Source organism: Colletotrichum fioriniae (genome assembly GCF_027942845.1).
Source record: "Colletotrichum fioriniae strain IMI 355084 chromosome Unknown scaffold_3, whole genome shotgun sequence".
Lineage (NCBI taxonomy): Eukaryota > Fungi > Ascomycota > Sordariomycetes > Glomerellales > Glomerellaceae > Colletotrichum > Colletotrichum fioriniae.
In genome coordinates this window covers 2,049,073-2,067,070 of record NW_027076839.1, presented here as the reverse complement: position 1 = coordinate 2,067,070, position 17,998 = coordinate 2,049,073, and the positions used below count along the sequence as shown (strand labels likewise).

Sequence of the window (17,998 nt, the reverse complement as noted above, 5' to 3'; positions counted from 1 at the left end):
TCATGTACGAGACCGCAAACTGCAAGTCGACAGCAATCTCGAATGAATGCAGGCCGGCGGGTGTTGTCACGATGGGGCTTGATGGTTGACGGGCGCAGTAGAGCTTGGGTCCTTGGGTCCATTGACTCTGTGCTCGAGATGACTTGCCTCGACGATCTGTGATAACCTGCCCAGTGAGAAAGGCAGGCACCCCACTATGGAAGCCGCGGCGCCCCTCATGTTCAACCCCTCCCGAGCCCCCAGAGATTCGCAGTTGCTCCGTAGTGTACTGCGTCCCAAACGGCCAACCCCAAAGATGCAAGCTTGGCTGGAAGGAGGCAGGGATGGTGGGAGTTGCGATTACGACATCTGCAGTTGGCTTCACATGCAATGATGCCGAAGCAAGCCAGCGGGCGCGGCGGCTGTTTGGTTGTAGGTTGTCTGCTGATGCGCTGGACTGGTGTCAAAGATGAGGTCAGGAAGTGATAGAGTTGGAGGTTGTGAGATTTCGTTTTGCCAGGTTCGGCGCAATGGTTGGCTCGACCGGATGGATGGAAGGTGGCACAAAGGATATATGGGATGGGGACACCACCACCACCACCACCACCACCACCACCACCACCAGGAGAAGCACACGCGAGCTTCGCCGTGGCGGACGGGGAGGCGCTGGATGAAGAATCCCATGGCGTCTGTCAGTCTGTAGTCTCGACTCTGCAGGCCGTGGCACCGTGAGGTAAGCAGTCAGTGGCCGTCACCAATGGAACATTCAGATGCAGAACTATGTAAGAGCGCCCTGACATTGCGCAGCGATTGCGCAGTGCGGCTTGGTTCCACGCTTCCCTCTCTTGGCCAATCCCGGTCAAGGTCCAACGGCAGGCCTGAAAAACGCAACAACGTCCCGTGGTCTCTGTGTCACTGCGCTCGATGCAGGTCACGGGTCATCGGACAAGACAGATTTGACAGCTCGAGGGCGTCGAGGTCATGGCGTGGAATGGGAGGGAATGCAAGCAGACAACAATCTCGGTGGGAAAGTGCTTCGTGGCGTGGCATCGTGAAGACGTGAGGACTGGAGACCTTGAGGTGAGGGAAGGTGAGGTATTTCGTGTGGAGTACGTACTATCTCCCCGATACGTACTCTGTCTCTACTGTGGTACATACTTTGTAAGGAAGGTACTGCAGCACCGCAGGAAACTTCAAAGTCTGGCGCTCCGTCTCATCCAGCATCCTTGTCTCAAGCCTGACTAACTCTTGTCCACTTCTCCATATTTTACTGCTTTGCACTTGTTCTTGCTAATGCTAGCTTCGTTTCCCCATAATTCGGGGTACGCAGAGATCCACGTCGTGCTGTGGTCGAAGTGGTCCTGCTTTAATTATTACCCTCTGCCTTTTTCCTGACCTTGCCAGGTGTAGAATGGTGCAGCTGGGCAGCTGGGGAGGAGCAGGGGTGTTCCGCCTCCCTCGTTTCTTCGCCCGGCCTAGTCTCGTCAATGGATCGGAGAGTGAAAGGAGCCAAAAAGAGGAGGGGGCCGCCGACCGGGGTGTATGGTAAGGAGGGCAAAGGGGGGTACACACAGTAAAGGATACCTCGTGGGAATTCCAGACGAAAGAAAGAGAGTCCGTTCCCAGTTTCTCTCTCTGTCCAGCCTGTCTGTTGCAAAAAGATTGATCCCATTGGAATAATATAATACCTCGCCCATCCCCTTTGCACCCTTGGACCCCACATTCCCGCTTCTCCTTTGCTGCCCTTTTCCCACCTCGAGCATTTGCCCGTAGCTCCGGCTTTTCTAAACAATTCGAGCTTGATGTTGCCTCGTCCTTTGCATCTCCAATTCCAGACCTTGCCCAACACAGCATCGACCATCAAATCACGGGACACACGCCCCAGACACACCACACACAAGGTCTCTAACCAAAGGGTCGTCCGCACTCATAGCAGCAGCAACATTTAGTATCAGGCTTGGAAACATTCAATGCTCATCTCAACGCAGCCTCGTTCCGCCTTGTTCTCTTGTTTACGTTTGTGTCCCGCCTCAAGACGAGCATCTACCGCCCCAGCTTTGACGACGTCTACGCAAAGCTCATCCGCCGCCCGTATATGCGAGCCCCTTACATCCGCAAGTCGCTTCCATACGTATTGAGTTCTCTGGTCCGGACCATCACAGACGATTCTTGATCTATAATCTTGGCCATTTCCCGAGACTGACGACACCTTCTCGTCTACTTTATCCTTTGGCATATTCAGCGAGCAGTCTCTAAATAGGGGAGACTGCTTGAGTGCCGCGACAATGGCGACCGAAACCACCACCACTACTACCACCGCCCCCGAGGCAACGCCCGCCCCCGAGCCGGCCACCGATCTATCGGCGCTGACCATGGCGACCACGGAAGAGCCCGCCGAGGCAGCCGAGGCTGCCGAGGACCCGAAAAACGACGACGCCAACGACACCTCCTCGGATCAGGAGCAGAGCAAGAAGCGCTCTTCATCAGACGCCGACCTGAAGGACGGAGCGCCCCCGACCAAGATTACGAAACGCAGAGCCGCCCGCGCCTGTGTGAGCTGTCGCGCGCGCAAGGTCCGCTGCGACGTGGTTGAAGGCGCGCCCTGCGGCAACTGCCGATGGGACAATGTCGAGTGCGTTGTCCAGGAGAGCCGCCGACGAAAGTGAGTTCCACCGTCTCCGTTTCTTCGTCTATGAGAGACCGAAGTCCGGTATCTTGCAACTCGCCGGTGCCTCGGCACGATGCAGGCGGACAATTGGGGATGCACGACATGACGCCCATGGGGAAATCCCCAATCCCGCAAAGTTGACCCCGGCTGACTTCTTGGCGCGTTTGTAGGAAGAACTTGTTGACTGCCAGCACGGCGGGGCACCATGGTGTGGGAGCCGAGGCACAGTTGCGCTCCAAGGGCGCAAACCCAATCAACATTCACAGCAGCGCGGAACTGCGCCGACCCAGCAATGCCTCGGTGGCCTCGGTCAACGGCTCCATCGCCGCGAACCCCGTTCCCGCATCCTCCGGCGTGCCCCTGAATGCGACGTCTGGCCTTGGTGCCGGCGTTGCTGCTGCTGCTGCTGGATCAGGATCTGCAGGAGGAAACGGAATCGGAGTTGGAATTGGCCCTGGTGTTCTCGGGGGCCTGTCGGTACCCGGCGGCTCCTCAGACGGAATCGAGGGTCACGTTCCGCACATGATCTGTAAGTTTTGCCTTCGTTTCTGTCGCACAATTTTTTTTTGTTGGCCCTGCAACGCTCGTTTCTTGGGACACTTGTTTTTCTGGAACACAATTTTTCTTAGCGTGGGATCTTTGTCAATTCCGCACCGCACATCCAAATTGCGCCCCCTGTTTGTTGTGTCTTCTTTTTTGTTCCTGGTTTTGCCCATCGCTGCCCAGTCCGGGGGGCTCAGACTGGGGAGGGACGGAACGGGGGTAAAGTGTGGAGGGGCGGTCTTGGACTTTTCCTACCCCGTGACCTGGGGCCTTTCTCCGCCTTTCCTCGTCCAGTCAAGTCTCTCCTGATTCTTCAGCATACCCCCCCTCCGTTCCGCACTCCGTCCGCGGCCCCAGCTCCGTCCCTCCCACGTCCCTTAGCCTCACACACGTAATCCACATTCACATGCCAGCCTTCGTCTCCAGTCGTTATCATCATCCAACGCACCCCAGACCAAAGCGGTCAATGTTTTGGGACGACTCGCTGACCACGGGACCTTGTGAATCTTAGATCAACGATCGGGCTACCGTCATGACAGCGCAGCGCTGCTCACCAAGCTGCAGTCTGCTGCGGCCGCAGCGTCAGCAGATGGCAACTCTCGTCGCCTGTTGTCCAACCTGCTCGCCCAGGCCTCTCTCTTTGGCGGCATGGGCGGTGCAGGCGGCGCCGGCGGTGCTGGCGACGGGCGAACGAGTCAATTCCTCGCCTCCCTCGAGGAGCCCGACCTCCACGGCCAGCTCCCGGCCTTTGTGAAACCGCTACCCGCCAAGATCGCCCAGGAGGATGTCACCTATCTGCACGCAAAGGGCGCCCTGACTCTGCCTGCGCTGCCGTTGCAGAACGCTCTGCTCCAGTCCTACGTCGAATACGTTCATCCATACATGCCGCTGCTCGAGCTGTACGACTTTCTGGCCATCATCAACGCCCAGGATGGGCTATGCGGTCAGATCAGCCTGTTCTTGTATCAGGCCGTCATGTTTTCCGCCACCGCCTTTGTCGACATGAAGGTCCTTCGCGAGGCGGGATACCCGACGCGGAAAGCCGCCAGGAAGGCTTTCTTCCAGAAGACGAGGGTAAGTGGCCCGTCCCTGAACTTTCTTTGACGCCGCGCTAGCGACAGGGGTTACCCCCACGCTCAACCCTTTCACATGCTAAACGTTCGTCTGCAGCTGCTTTACGACTTTGACTACGAGTCGGATCGCCTCGTCCTCGTCCAGGCTTTGCTTCTGATGACGTACTGGTACGAGACCCCCGACGACCAAAAGGACACATGGCACTGGATGGGCGTTGCCATTTCGCTGGCCCACACCATTGGCCTGCACCGCGACCCAGCCGCGACGAGCATGCCGGTTCGCAAACAGAAGCTGTGGAAGCGCATCTGGTGGTCCTGTTTCATGCGCGACCGCCTCATCGCCCTGGGCATGCGCAGGCCCACCCGCATCAAGGATGAGGACTTTGACGTGCCGATGCTGCAGGAGAACGACTTTGAGCTGGAGATCCTGCCCGAGGAGAACAAGATCATGCCCGCCGAGTGTATGCTGCTCCGCGACGTCTCGATGCAGCGGGAGTTGGCCGCGCTGTGCATCTCCAAAGCGCAGTTGTGCATCTGCATCAGCCACATGCTCAAGGCCCAGTACTCCGTCCTCATCCGCGATAAGATGCGCCCGGAGAACACCGTCAACAGCACCATGATGCTGTTTCCGAATAAGAAGCTCGACAACGTCGAGAGTGTGACTTCGGTGGACCTGGAGCTCATGGCCTGGGCCGACACCTTGCCCGCCATCTGCCAGTACCGGCCCCTGACGCCCCTCGATGTCAAGAACGGGCGGTCGACCGTCGCGGTCCAGCGCACTCTGCTGCACATGGTGTACTACACCACCATCTCGGCCTTGCATCGCCCGCAGTTCCTGCCGTCGTCTCCGGTCCACGCACCGACGACGTCCCGGCAGGTGCAGGAGATGTCCCGGCTCCGGGTCCGCGACGCCGCGATGCACGTCACCCGGATGGCGGCCGAGCTCCACCAGCTCCGCCTCGAGAGGTGTCTCCCCACCACCGGCGTCACCGTCATCCTGCCGGCCATGATTATTCATCTTCTGGAAATGAAGAACCCCGTCTCGCAGTCCAGGGACCGCGCCACTCGTGGCTTCCGCCAGTGCATGCGCGTCATGGAGAAGCTGCGCGAGATCTACGCCGCCGCCGACTACGCCACCGGGTTCCTCGATGCGGCCCTCCGCAAGGCCGCCATTGACATTAACCTCCAGCAGACCACCGCGCCCATGACGCAGCAGAATCTCAAGCTCGCCGAGCCGACTTTTGGCGCGCAGACGCCCCCGCCCGATAACATCCCCTACATGACGACCGGCGAGGCCCTCTTCGCCAACAAGCCGAACCCCCAGCGCGAGTTTCTGCCGCAGACCATCAACGCCGCAGCGCTTGACTTGTCGGCGCAGAGCCCGCCGCCTACCGAGAAGGATCACGAGTCTTCGCTTGAGGCCATGACGCCCAGCGCCAATGGCAGCTTCGGCAGCACCGAGGAGCCCGGCCCGCTCGACCTCGAGTTCCTGCAGACCCAAGAGGAGATTGACTGGAACGCCATGACGGGCACAGAGTTTGACGTCGATCAATGGCTCCAGTTCCCGCCAGAGGGCGTCAACAACACGGATGACGGGTTCATGGCCAACGTATTTGGGGAAGATGGCATGAACGACGCCATGAACTGGGCGGCGGCCGGTGTGGACACGACTACGAAGGACGGCGACGGTGCAGCTGAAATTGCCACCCTCGCCTAACGCGCATGACCTCACGTTTTGCGCTCTTGCATTTTACATTCGCATATAGACTCCTTTGGGAGCATCTTTGCAGATTCACGATGGGATTTTTCTGGTTGGAAGCATACTTTGCACTACATGGAGTCGGGATAGAGCAAAACAAAAAGGGAGGCTCATGGTTTCGTGTGTGTGTTAATGAAACGGCGTTTTCGGCCGGATGGTTTTCCTCGGGCTTCGGAGGGGCTCATTGGAGTAGGGGGGTTTGCTTGGATACCCTCATGCGGCGCCTGGTATTTGTTCAACTATGTAGTGGTGTAATGATGGCTTGAATGAGAACATGAGTTGAAAGAAGTGGTATTTGCATGTGACTGCGGTGTTCGTGGGGGTCGACTCGGTGTGACAATGTCCGAAATAACGGATGCACCGGCTGATGGGGGTCATTCGGACGTCTCGGGCTTTCGGGCCCAAATAGCGCGACTACAATACGTCAGTCTTGCTGCCACCATCCCCAACTCCATCAGCGGTCAGTCAACTCACAGTGGCCAGTACGCGTGATTCCCACGATCAGCGAGGTCCCTCCGCACCTCGGCGGCAAAGACGTGCACCTCCTCCTCCGTCCACCCGTGCACCCGCGTCATGGGCGCCATAATCATGCCGGCCGTGTTGGAGGCGAGGTTCTCGCGCGTCCAGGACCCGAGCTCCTTGAGGTGCGGATCGCGCGGCCAGCTGTTGAGGGGCCAGATGAAGCGGCGGTCTTGGACGTCGCTGAAGCCCGTGGTGGAGACGAGGGTCGCGAGGTCGTCGAGGGGGACAAAGGGGCACCCAAAGACTTTTAGGGCCGAGGAGACGTAGGCGAGGGACCTGGAAAAGGCATCGCTCGTGGATGTCGAGCTATCTGCGCGGATGATTGTCTCTTCTACTTCTTGGAGCTCGATGTAGCCGCCGGGGTTGAGGTTGCTGCGCTGATGTTAGCACAGCATCAATGCGTTTAGCTGGCGGGTTGACGAGATTAGGCATACTCGTAGCACTTTCTGAGGAGTTCGGGCCAATTGCGCACGCTTCCTGACATGCCGCGGATGTGGATGTAGTCAAAGTGCCTCGAGTAGATCCACTCGTTGTCGAGGTCGTCTACTTCGAACTGAACGTTGGGCGGGACGCTGAGAGTCGCTGTTAGCTATGTCGCCAGAACGGACTTCGCAACGCACAACTCTGGCTGCGTGGCCGACAGATCGAAGCCGAGGACGTCAGCATTGGGATGCTCGTCGCCAAAGTCGATGCACCAGATGCCGGTGCCAGTCCCAACGTCGAGCACGCGGCCGCCGTTCCACTCGGGATCATTCGGAGGCGCGAATCCCAGCCTGTTGTCGAATGTGAGAAGGAACAGGTGGTGTTGCAGGTCTAGCCGATCGGTTTCCAGCTCGTCGTTCGGCCCAAAGTATTCTAAGGGCTGTTTAGGGCGGGGATCCCGGAGGTCATGGGTTCGCGACTCACTGCCTTCTTTGTAACGATGATATGTTCTGCCATTCTCGACGCGGTAGTCTACGATGGAGCTTCGGAGGCTCGTCGTAGCAGAGAAATCATCCTATTATACCGTGAGTAGAGGGCTCAACAGGCATGAAACCTTGCGTACACTCCCAATCGTCGAATCCGTGTCGCTCTACACGGGTGTCAGTCATGTTCTGCAGTCTCAGATGTAATCTCTGGCCACGCACCGGCACGTCAGGCTCAGGAGCGAGGTCATCTTCGGAATTCTCTAGAGACATGTTTTCTCGTGGGATGTAAAGGCATGGTGTTGCTCTCCCAGAAACTGCAGCCCCTCATCCGAAAGTCCGTCGCCTCGGATTCGGAAAGCATGTTAGTTGGAGGATACGACGGATACGACCCAGCGAGTCAAGGCACCCCCAGCCGAGCGGGCCCGGAGTCCTAAACTCGCCGCAAGGCGGTTGGGATGGCAGTTGCTCTGATGTGTTCCCCAGACTCTGTCCTGACCCACAGACCTGACGTCTACTGTCGTCGTCGAGAGTCAATGGCCTCGGGAAGTCGAGCTCACATCCCTGCACCATCGTCGGTCTGCTTATCTAATCTCGGTGACCATCCCCGCACCTCAACACGGAGCCCCTTATCTCCCCCGATAATGCGGACCGGCGTCTTCGGCGTCAAGTCGGAGGACACTTTTGTTGGAACCTGCATCTTTCATCAAGTCAGTCGTCCGAGCATGATCTCATGGCTCTCCCACCAGGCCATGACCACGTCGTAGACCCACCTATCAAGAAACATGGCCGGCAACGGGACCCGGAGCCGAACCGGATGTCTGGACTGTCGGCGGCGAAAGCGGAGGTGCGATGAAGGGAAGCCAAAGTGCGCCAGCTGTCGCAGGCACGGCGTCGCGTGTGTGTACGTCAAGTCGAGCCAGTCTTCGCCGTCCAAGTTTCTCCTCTCCGTGGCATCTGGCCACTTCATTGCGCCGTTGGAGTCGCCGGCGAGCGATTCCTTTGTGAACCTTCGAAGCGATGAGTTGGCTCTCGTTTGTCAGCAGTACGCGGATGGTCCCAGGTTGTTTCCATCGTCTCAAGAGCAGCTCATGCCGGCTCTGAGCTGGCTGCCAAAGTCGAGCACGCTCGCCGGCGGACGAGAAAGCATGATGGTTCAGTACTGTAAGTAGTCGAGGTCTACGCCAGACAGCCGCTCTGACAAGACAGACTTTGAGGTCATTAGCAACAGCAGGGTGTATGTCCCTAGCGAGAGGAACCTCTTCCGGACGTGCGTCATGCCCATCCTCCTCAGCAGCAGCGGCCCTCTCTTTTCTACCGTCCTGGCACTAAGCGCGGCCGAAATGGTTCGGAGGACCCCGCAAGACGGGGTAGACTATGCCGGGGCAGCTATCCGGTACAAGATCAACGCCTTGACACAGCTGCAGTCGAAGCTCGACACCGCTCTCGAGGCGGAGGAGAACCTCCTGACGTGTGTGCTGCAGGCCTCCCTGGAGATAGCCGAGGGGTCTCGCCCGTCGTGGTTGAGGCATCTGCGGGGTGCACTAGCCATTATGGATGCCCACGGCGACTGGATCACGCCCGAGTGCGCCGCGCTCGTTCTGCAGTATTTTCGATTTCGATACATCTTGATGAAGACGACCGGATGCACAGCATCGCGTTCCGATGGACAGACCGACGACTGTGACGAGGCCATCCAACGCCTCGAACGGCTTCTGCCAGGCCAAGGGACGTTCCAGACCATTGACCCCCAGATCGGCTGTTCGATGGAGCTGGTTCAGTTGATTAGCATGGTCTCAGCAGGTGCTCAAAAGGATGGCGGGTACTCGGAAGAGGGATCACGTCTCGAGAGACGCATTCGGGAGTTGGACTTTTCTGCCGAGAGCACGCACGACGACTACCTCGTCAAGAGCGCCGAGTGCTTCCGGTCCGCTGCTCTGATATACCTCCAGCTGACGGTGTACGGCGCTACCGTACGGTCTCGGGCGATTCCGCAGCTGTTGCAGACGCTGTTGGATCGTCTTGGCGAGGTGATTGTCGAGGACCAGCCGAGGCGATCATTCCCCATGTGGCCGCTGTTCATCGCCGGGTGTGTCAGTTCCAGTGACGAACACCGCAAGGCTGTTCTTGATCTGTTTAACATGCTGGACAGCAAATGGCCCATCAGCAACATCTCGACGGTGAAGAGGGTCGTCTGGACAATCTGGCAGACAAGGGATTTTGACGGCGGTGGTGCAACGTCTACGGATCAAGACTGGCAGGAGATTATTGATAAGTTTGGATGGAAACTTTCCTTGTCGTAGTGGGGCTGGGGGATAAGGTCTCGACTGGACGTTGACGAAGTGAGGTTCAAAATGGGATGTTGAATACGTGGACAACAGTTGTGGCTGTTTTATGCAGCTGGTGAAGCAGTCGCATTGGCCGAGGGAAGGTGGCCTACGACACCTCGCCTTCCCAAGACCGTGGTGAATCCTCAATACGGGAAGAACCACACAGCTCCTGCTCCTGCCTCCCTTCCTGCCGACTTTGCCTTTCCGCACAACTCCTTCACGCAACTTCTGCTTGCATCAATTCTTTCCCACTACATCCGTCACCACCAAGCGTCTCAAGATGGATGGAAACTCGACTCAAGATGGTGGAGAGCACCAGGGAGAGAACTCTAGGCCCGGAAATACAGGTCGGTTAGTGAAAGCTGTCACAGATAGTGGCGGAGCTGGCCCGGGAGAATGCAGAGCTGATGGAAGAAAACGCGACCCCCAAAGCCCCCCAGCGCTTCTGACCGCAGCGACGACATGTCGGCGTATGGAAATCCTGTCGATTGAGTAGTTCATGGGCACTGGTGCGTTGGTAGCAGCCTAGTCGTCAGTGGGTGTCGTGGGTTTGGTCTTTCTCGCAGCGACCCTTCCTAAAGTAGGTATGTTGCTGCAACAACTCAAGTGGAAGAGTTAGGTAGGTTGAAAGCATGAGGACGGAGAACAAAGCATGCCCTTCTCATAGCGACCCTCCCCGTATCGCTCCTTTCTATATCGACCCGTCCTACATCGCTCCTTCCTGGTTCGCTCCTTGATAGTAGACCTTTCGTGGTCCAGAAGGAAGCACCGAGTTGTCCGGCAGTGGGCAAAGACGATATTCTGCCCTCCCATGGATGGCTGTAGGGAATTGTTCCGGGGCGTACATGCAGACTGAGAATACCTACGATGGCGGTCAATGATTTGTGGGTACCTGCCCAAAGTAGCTGCTTGCAAGCCTAGCAGCCTTGGTGTCACAATTGCCTGCCTCTTTCACCTTCCACCGTCCCCAAGGTCCTCTGGCCCTTACCTCGCATTCAGCTTCACCCGACTTCTTTTCTCCTACCACTACCCTCTCAACGACCCAATCTTCAGAGGATCCCCTTCTCTATTTCGCGGCATACATGAAAATCCCATACCTCACGACATCGTCACTGGGCAGGTTACTGAGTCGCCCATCATGTCCACGTCCGAAGACGAAAAGGATCTGCGAAAGATCATGTATGAAGACGACACCCCATTCTCTGGACAGCGCAACCTCCGCCACCGTTGGCCCAAGGAGATTGGTCCAGACGACTCTGGCATCAACTGTCTCATGATGCTCACTCGACAGTTCAATATTCAGCTTGGCGCTCCAGCAGAGTGGAAGGCTTCCAACCCAGACCGCCGAGCGGAAGAAAAGGCCAACCCCGTGCTCAAGGACGCTTGGAAGGTGGCGCCATTGCAAACCGCAGAGTCACACAGACAGCTGCAGTTGCAACTCAAGAAGCTTGGCGCTGGAGGTGTGACTGTATTTGCAGACCTAGAAGACAGCAGCCTAATGAGTTCGACTCTTTGGTCGCGCCGCCGTTTCGCACTGTTGAGAACCGTGACGAGCGATGGCAAGACTGCTTGGATGGAGGAAGAGTGGGAGAAAGACAACAGGGCTAGGTTCGACGTCATTGTAATCAACAATGCCGAGAACCAAGGGACGGGCATAGACATTCCCAGTGCCATCAGAGCCCGTTGCGGTGTGAAAAACTTTGTAACGCCCACGACAACTCTGCGCCGAATCATAGCGCGCTACCCCATGTACATCAGGGTCCGCTTCACACCGTCCGATAGCGATACTGAGACACTAGAGTCGCTCTCGACGTTTGTCATGGAGCTTCCTTACGGCCTGGAGATTGAAGGAAAATCGAATCGCCGATACAACCTGGCAGCTGCAGTGAGACTCAGAACTGCTGTCCCTGGCGACGCTGATTGCATTCGGCTGTTTGACGAACAGGGCTTCAATGTTGTTCCAGACATTGAAGGGTTTGTCTGTAATGACCTCTCATGGGAGATTGGCGCCGCGGGCCATACCTACTACTTGTACTATCTCGCATGCGACAAGGAGTGGCTTGCTACCAAAGAAACTCGAGCTGCCCACACAAGGGACTTCAAACAACCGGGAACACTCTCCGAGACCTGGCAAAAAGGCTTTGCGCTGATGCAGGCCGCCATGAGAAAAGTGAAGTCGGAAGCGGAACAGAGAAAGACAACCAGTCTCGATCATACGCAAACAGCGTCTGAGGAGTCGATTCGTCCGTCTTTAGAGAGTGGCAACGACGTCGCCGGTGGTCAGTCAACTCAGCCTTCCCAACGAATGAATAAGCGAACCCCGGGACATGACGCGACGGCTACCCCCTTGAACACCAAGAGACCTCGTCGACGTGCGCTGGAAGAGATCAGGTCGACACCCGAGTCACCTGACAGGCAAGAACAATCGCGTCCATAGCCAAACGGCCTCGATCAAACAGAGCATCAGTCGGCACTGGTCCTCGGAGAGAACGAAAGGGATCCACGCCTTCGTCACGAGACATTCAGTCCGGACTTGTCCACGCCTCGAGATACTACAGCTCCAGGTCCCGTTAAGCAGGAGACTGAGGAGACTAGTACGTCCTACTAAGCCGGAGCTACCATTTCTACTACGCCAGCGCAACCAAAGGGGGCTACATAGGCTGTTGCCAAGAATCAAAGAGACTAGCTGCGATAGTAAGTGAGCTGCATCGCGGCTCATTGAGGACTGTGGACACGGAGCGCCCCAGAGACACTGACGGCCCAAGCTCAGAGACTTGAAAGGTCACACGATGCTGAAGAAGGAATTAGAATTAGGGTTGGTAGGAATTGCAGCATGTTCTCGAACAGTGACCTTGGTGTGAACATTGATGTTGATGTGACTTCTGATTGGCCCGTCTTACGGGAGGCTTCGAATGCGGTAGGTATCCCTGGTGAAACAATCAATGCTAAAAGCTAATACGGGAGCCATTTCGAGGAGTTACGGGTGTTCCTATCACAATTCGAGAACTGGGTTGCAGAGACATAGAGAGTGGTTAATTGAAAAACATCCGAGCTTCTACCTAGACAGGCCTCTTCATGAAAGCCTGCGTGACGAAGGTGTGATTTTCAACTCTGAAGCCCTCTAGTAGCGACCCGAAAGGAAATCAACAGCTGGCTGAGGGCCTGGATCATCTGAAGACCTTCCAACATGACTTGTTGGATTGCCAGGAGTCTCGTTTTCAGAGCTGTGGCCCGTATTGTCACCTCCTAATCCAGCGTCGGAAAAGTCGAAACCATCCCCAAATCCATCATCGCCAAAAGACCGACTGTGTACAGTCGAGCCCCTTGCGGAACTGTTGTCATTCAGCCTCTGAATCTCTGCTTCGAGTTCTGCGATTCGCATGCCATCACGAGTACTTCTCGTCTCGGCTGCGTCGATCTTTGCGGCCATGGAATCCTTCTCCTGTGCGATTCGGGTACACTTCGCCTCGGCTTCTTTGATTCTTTCTCGCAAGATGCCGACCGCGAGATCCGAATCCGACTCTTCATGTTCCTGGTCACTGTCTGTGCCCAGTCGCTGCGCCCTCCTCTTGGCCTTTTCTCGGTGTCGCCAAACGGCAATGAGCGATCGTTTCAAGTACGGTATTTGCTCCGACCTCTTTGGAGGATTCTCGCGCTCGCGTGTGTCGCGGGTGATTGTGTATGACTTGTACATGGGAGTGTCACGAAACACTGGCATCCCTGTTGTAGAAACCATGTTCGTAGCCTGCACGAGGAGGTTAGCCTCACCGTTTCCCACCATGTACACCAAGGGGACAACACTGTTGGAGATGGTGCTACCCGAAGTAGGGGTTCGGAGTTCCTCAAGCCTCAACATGAACTCAGAAAACAGCGGGATTGTATATCCCCCGTCCTTGAGTCGTTTCCGCACCTCCTTGTGTATCTTTGCTGGATCTCTGTCTATGCCCTTGTACTTCTTGATAACCTGGCCGAGTACCACGAAGAAGGGATCCCTGCTGGGGAGCGAGATCGGCCAAGTCCTGCGATCGTTCTTGAGCATCATGCTTGCATACTGCAGCGCAAGAACCAGAAGCTTGTAGTTCTTGTCAAAGAGTGGATGAGTTGCCAACTCAGACAACCTCTTACAGAAGACGGCAGTCCACCGGTGTTTCCTTTCATTGCTCTTGCCCCGGCTTTGGTCCCATTCGAGGTGGTAGATGACCGAAATGAATTCCATCGGTGACCTGCGAAAGTATCTGAATGCGACCTTCACAAACGCCGGGAAAGCTGAAGCGTCCTGGTCGAGTAGCAGCTGCTGACCGCGGTCCTGCTCCCAATCCTGTAAAAGCTTCTTCTCATCTTCGGCGGACCAGTCTTCGTCATAATCAGGCTCCTCTGGGAGAATCTGATCCATTTCCTCCAAGGTGATCGGCGGAACATCTCTGTCGAGAGCTCCGAAGATTTCTTGATGCGTTCGACTGTGAACTTCCTGATGGAATTTCCTTTCATCGTCTACCCACTGCAGGTCGGTAGTTTTGAACATGGAAACTCTGTCCTCGACCGCCCTCGCCTTGCCCGAGCCCTTGCCTTTGCCTGTTGTTTTGGTTGTTTTGGTCGCGGTAGTCTTGGACTTCTTCCGCGGCGGAGCGTCATCGCTACTGCTGATGTCTTCATCGTCGTCGCTGCTGCTAACATCTGTAGATGTCTGACCTCTGCGACTCTTGGTGGACTTTGTTTTGCCGGCCTTGGTGTATTTGGTCGTCTGGGGCCGTCTCCGACGTTGAGAAACCTCGTCTTCCTCCTCTTCGCTTTCTCCAGAGGATATGTCAACAGGTGCGCTCCTCTTAGAGCCTGCGCGATCCTTGCAGCCTTTTTCGGGTGCCATCGTCGGGTTTGGCGCATCTGATGGTGGATAAAAGGTGTTGGGTGGTCAAGGATGGAAGGTGACCTTAGCGACGGGAAGAGAAAATAGTTGATTACCTAGGTAGGTTTGGTTGGATACCTCGCTCTTTCCCACTCAATGAACAGATCCACCTCACCGAGTGATAGCCGTTACGCACCTAGTATGTTAGCGATCCGCACCAAGCTGCCTGTTCATCTTCCAGAACAGGATTACGATTGTGGTGCTGGCACACATTTGCCACGTTGTCAAGGTCCGGTCTTTGTAAGAGACTCTTTACTTCTGGAAAGTCGAGTTAGCGTCAATCGTGCCTTACATCGAGACCCTACGGTTGCCAGTGCTAACGTCTCGTTTTGCGCCATGATGCATTCAGTGATGACAGGCAATGATCCAATGTAGTCAACTTTGCATTCCATTACCTAAGGTACCTTACCGAGGTAGCGCCTGGACCTAGCCGTAGGAGTCCGTGCGGTGCCGGAAGTGTTTGTCCAGTCGGATGCGCTCCGTGCTTGCAGAGATTGCCTCTTTCGGTACCTGCCTTATATGGGGCTGCACTAACGCAGGTCCAAGAAATACCATATGACGATGTTCTGGTTCTGCCAAATTCGTCGGCCCAGCTGTCGTATGGGCAGGCCATCGCGATGGCTTACTACGGTGGTTTCTTGCCGAATTCGAATGGAAAGAGAGGATCATTTGCAATGTGTGGTGTGAACGGGTCGGCAGGTGGAACGAAATGCACAGAGTCGGCCTCGCCCCGGGTCTCATGAAAGTCGGCCCTATCCTTCCCGGGAGCTGGGCCAATCAGTGGAAGGGGTTTACCGACTCGACAACGACATACCATTGGGGTCGAGGGCTCCCGGCGCTGCTTACAACACTGCAAATGACCTGAAAGATACGGATGCATGAGCGTGACCTCGTCCGATATCGTTCTGGTTACCTGTTGCCCTTCTGTATAGCATCCAGCGAGGCTCTTGAAGGAGAAATTACTGTATCATCAGAAGGCTGAAATGTCTCGTCTTGAGAGCTAGCTAATGTTGATCACCTATGGAGCGGTTCCTTATGCTAGATCGATAGATCTGGCCATGGCCCTGACGCGATAAAACAAAGTCTAAGGCTGAAGGCCGTTAAGACAGGCCAGGGGTGTCCTCACTCGATCTACAACGTGAGTCTCTTCACCGCCCCCCTCCTCTCAAAAAATAGGATGCCTGCCCAGGATCACGAGCGTCTCTTGGGCTGCCTACTTGAAGAAAAATAAATCGTCACGTCACGTGAGCGGGTGTGCTATCTCACCACTGGCTGCCTGGACTTGTTGAGGATTTTGAGCCTGCATGCACAGATTGTAGGAGAATATTGGCCTCTTGCCCCTGATAATCTGTGACGTGAAGGAAATTTCTGTGACCAGTAGGCGATAGAAAACAGAATGCTGAAGAAAAGGTGCCGCAATGACGGCATGAGGCCTCAGAGGCCGACAACCCAACGCACGTAGATAGAATTCGACACCGCTCTCCTGAAATGTTGAAGTAATGTGGCGCAGCCTGCCCAGTCTGCCCCAACTTCCTATATTTTCCTGGGTGGCTCAGCGGATTCTGCCTCACTTTCTCGACTGCCGATTCCACTCACAAGCCCTTCTTCTATCCACACCGCCCTCCAACCTTACTCCAACTTCCACTCAACCTCATCTTCACATTCGCGCATCTTATCAGAGGAGCCCAAGATGCCACCCAAAGGCAAGGGGAAGAAGAAAGCGCCCACTGCGGCAGAACTGGCAGAAGCAAGAACAACAGCAGCCATAGTCCCCTGCCGCGCCAGCGAGAAAGAAGACGACACTTGGTCGCAATTCGAGGAGCGCATCCAGGGTATATCCAAAACGGCAATCAGGGAGAATTTCGACAACGCGGTTCCCGTGCTCACAAAGGAGGACCTCGAAGCCATTCTCCCCGAGACCCTCCCAGACTCGGCATTCAACGACGGCTGGACCAGAGAGGATGAGGCGGCCTTGCAGCAAGCATGGCCCAGCGATCCACGTTACAGCGATCCACGTTACAGCGACCCATTGAGAGGCCAGGGCAAGGATGGAAGCATGTTGAGAGGCTTCAAGCTCATTGTGCGCATGTTCAGAATGTCCCCTCTCGAGATTATCTCGCCAAAGTACCGGCTGGAATGGGACACGGCGGCCAGAGACGTCGGACCCCACTGGACAGCCATGTTCACGAACAGATTGGTCAATGTCGCGATGTATCTGCTCTGGGAGCGAGACGTCAAGCTCTTTACGACTGCGCTACAATACGCGGTCATTCTGCGGACTGAGGACACTCGCCCCTGGCTGTTCAAGAAGCCAGTCAATACCCCATTCTTCACCACCTTCCAAGAGGTCATTGGAGAGCTGAAGGACAAGCCAATCTCAGAGGTCCACGAAGAGGTCAGGAGCCGGTTGAAGAGATGTGGCCACCAAATCCCAATCTTCTCCGAGTTCCTCCTCAGTCTCGAGTCCGTGGTGGAAATTCAGCCAAAAACGGCCATTCACGATCGATCAAAGAAGATGTACCCTGTGGGCCTGGTCGACATCAAAGCCGTCATAGAAGCGCTCGACGCGACCGACAACTTTGGATTTCCGGCCTTCCTTCCGCTCGATTTCACGGCCACCAAGGTGTTTGAAAAGCGACTTCGCTCCGAGTTTGACCCCCCGTCGTCGAGAGACTTCGCAGAGTACATGAGGCGCGCGTGGCTGGGATATCGCAGAATCGAGGCTCAGTTCAACAAGGGCGAGCATTGGGAAGAATCCCGTCCTGCGCAAGTCACGGGTCAAGATCAGTCTCAACAAGAGAATGTAGCCCTCAGGGCAAAAGTACGACAGCTGGAGGCACAGCTAGAGGCACAGCTAGAGGAACAGCTGGAGGCCGCGAAACGGGAACAAGAACGGGTTGACCAACAGCTCAAGGTCGCGAATCAGGAGCGGGAGCAAATTCTTCGTCACTAATTACAAGAGGCACAACAAGAGCTTCAAGATCTTCAGGGTGCCCAGTACTAGCCTCAGGGGCGTGATTACGATGACGACCGGGATGAGGTGGATATGGGTATTCAAGGGCAAGAGCCGGAGGTGGATATTGGTCTTGGAACGCAGGAGGTCTTGATTCCCTCGATTCAAGAATTGGAAGCTCCCGATCCCATTCAGGATGTGCGGCCGCTGCAGAACATCACGTCTATAGTTGTCTCACCTTCCCGAAATACATACTCAATCCCATTTGTCTTCCTTATTCGTATTTTTCCATTTGTTTCCCCGAGTCTCTAGGCCTTTTCGCATCGGAGATCCACTTGAAGTTCATTGGAAGCCGATGCAGAG

At 55.9% G+C, this 17,998-nt stretch overlaps 5 protein-coding genes across 5 annotated transcripts; 4 read left to right on the top strand and 1 right to left on the bottom strand.

The window, feature by feature from the left end:
- Nucleotides 1-2,264: 2,264 nt before the first annotated feature.
- On the top strand, nt 2,265-5,980 carry CTF1BETA (Cutinase transcription factor 1 beta; the record flags this gene model as incomplete). Its single annotated transcript, XM_053198498.2, has 4 exons — nt 2,265-2,641; nt 2,818-3,176; nt 3,702-4,264; nt 4,361-5,980. The coding sequence occupies 4 exons, from the start codon at nt 2,265-2,267 to the stop codon at nt 5,978-5,980; spliced, it is 2,919 nt and encodes a 972-aa protein (XP_053044034.2).
- Nucleotides 5,981-8,234: 2,254 nt separating this feature from the next.
- On the top strand, nt 8,235-9,752 carry N0V96_003461 (uncharacterized protein; the record flags this gene model as incomplete). The annotated part of the gene is made up of 2 exons (XM_053198500.1): nt 8,235-8,613; nt 8,659-9,752. The coding sequence occupies 2 exons, from the start codon at nt 8,235-8,237 to the stop codon at nt 9,750-9,752; spliced, it is 1,473 nt and encodes a 490-aa protein (XP_053044036.1).
- Nucleotides 9,753-10,917: 1,165 nt separating this feature from the next.
- N0V96_003460 (uncharacterized protein) lies at nt 10,918-12,216 on the top strand (the record flags this gene model as incomplete). Its single annotated transcript, XM_053198501.2, has 1 exon — nt 10,918-12,216. One exon carries the CDS (start codon nt 10,918-10,920, stop codon nt 12,214-12,216), a length of 1,299 nt encoding a protein of 432 aa, XP_053044037.2.
- Nucleotides 12,217-12,900: 684 nt separating this feature from the next.
- N0V96_003459 (uncharacterized protein) lies at nt 12,901-14,643 on the bottom strand (the record flags this gene model as incomplete). The annotated part of the gene is made up of 1 exon (XM_053198502.2): nt 12,901-14,643. One exon carries the CDS (start codon nt 14,641-14,643, stop codon nt 12,901-12,903), a length of 1,743 nt encoding a protein of 580 aa, XP_053044038.2.
- Nucleotides 14,644-16,372: 1,729 nt separating this feature from the next.
- Nucleotides 16,373-17,635, top strand: N0V96_003458 (uncharacterized protein; the record flags this gene model as incomplete). Its single annotated transcript, XM_053198503.2, has 1 exon — nt 16,373-17,635. The coding sequence occupies one exon, from the start codon at nt 16,373-16,375 to the stop codon at nt 17,633-17,635; it is 1,263 nt and encodes a 420-aa protein (XP_053044039.2).
- Between the last annotated feature and the right edge of the window lie 363 nt (nt 17,636-17,998).